Genomic DNA, 1,242 nt, shown 5'->3' on the forward strand with positions numbered 1-1,242 from the left:
TTTTTGATGACTATTGAAATGATATGGTTTTTGTTTTACATTTTCTACCAGGTGTTTGCTCATATGATCCAGATATAATTCCAGATAATGTCATAGTAGGAGGCATAAAATATAATTTTCAATCTGGAGAGAATGTGACATATTTTTGTGACGATGGGTATACATTAGTTGGGCAGTCGGTCAGTAAATGCCTAAATGGAAATTTCCACTTTCCTGAGTGTCATGGTATGTAGTGAGTTCTAATATTATACAATAAATGTGCAGACAGCAGCCACTGTGTGTGCGCTGAACCGATCTCTAGGTCCCCGGTTCAATTCCCATCGCTGCCTCTACTTGTGTTTCAGCTTAGAGGGCTGAAATACAATTTACAATAGTGTACCGTCTTTCGGATGAGACGTTTAAGCCGCTGGTTCCGTGTGCTTTTATGGCCCATGTGCATGTTAAAGAATGCAGTAGACTCTTCGGGAAAGAGTAGGGGATTGTCTCCCGGTGTACTGCCCAATCACCACCTGAAGGACCCCACTGGAAATAAGTCTTCTAGACTTTCGTGGGCTATCCTTGGTGTTTACACCGAATAAATCCAATCCAATCCAAATAATTCTCATTACTTAATTCATCGCATTCTTAACTTGTGTGTGAGTATTTTATTTGTTTATGTATGGTGAAAAAAAATGTTGAATTTTCTATTTTTAAAACTGGTTAGGAATTTTAACAAGAACTATAATTATGTTTTACCATGTGTTTTTTGTGAAATTATGAAGAGTATTCACATGTAGTTTTTTGGTCAAGCTGATTTGTCCATTTTGGTTTATACCAAAATTATTAATAAGTAAATGCATGTATTAGAATCGGAATATGGAATGTGATAATAAATACAGGATATATAAAATATTGTCTATAATACAAAGTAATTATAATTGTGTAATTATGTGATTTTATCAGATGAAGTTTACATGATATGCAATTAAGCATATCAGTTGATACAATGTCTGTTTTTCAGCTAACTGTGCTCCGCTTTTGATCGATGGAGTACAAGCTACAGGGTCTTTCACACATAACAGTACAGTGGAATTTGCATGTGATACTGATGGCTATGAGTTGATACCAAATATAGCTGTTGCTGCAGTGTGTATGGACGGCATGTATAACGCACCTATTCCTCGAGGCTGTACAGGTAATATATATATATATATAAATTTTAAAAGGCAAATGGGAAAAACCCATAAAACAGCAAACGGCCAC

The 1,242-nt window shown here is 35.6% G+C and overlaps 1 protein-coding gene across 1 annotated transcript; it reads left to right on the forward strand.

Moving 5' to 3' along the window:
- Positions 1-51: 51 nt before the first annotated feature.
- LOC117110143 (coagulation factor XIII B chain-like) lies at positions 52-1,174 on the forward strand (the record flags this gene model as incomplete). Its single annotated transcript, XM_033252753.1, has 2 exons — positions 52-225; positions 1,001-1,174. Coding segments are annotated over 2 exons (348 nt in total), but the record flags the coding sequence as incomplete, so codon positions are not given.
- Between the last annotated feature and the right edge of the window lie 68 nt (positions 1,175-1,242).

Source organism: Anneissia japonica, unplaced genomic scaffold, assembly GCF_011630105.1.
Source record: "Anneissia japonica isolate Jap-2015-1 unplaced genomic scaffold, ASM1163010v1 scaffold118970_len1242_cov179, whole genome shotgun sequence".
Lineage (NCBI taxonomy): Eukaryota > Metazoa > Echinodermata > Crinoidea > Comatulida > Comatulidae > Anneissia > Anneissia japonica.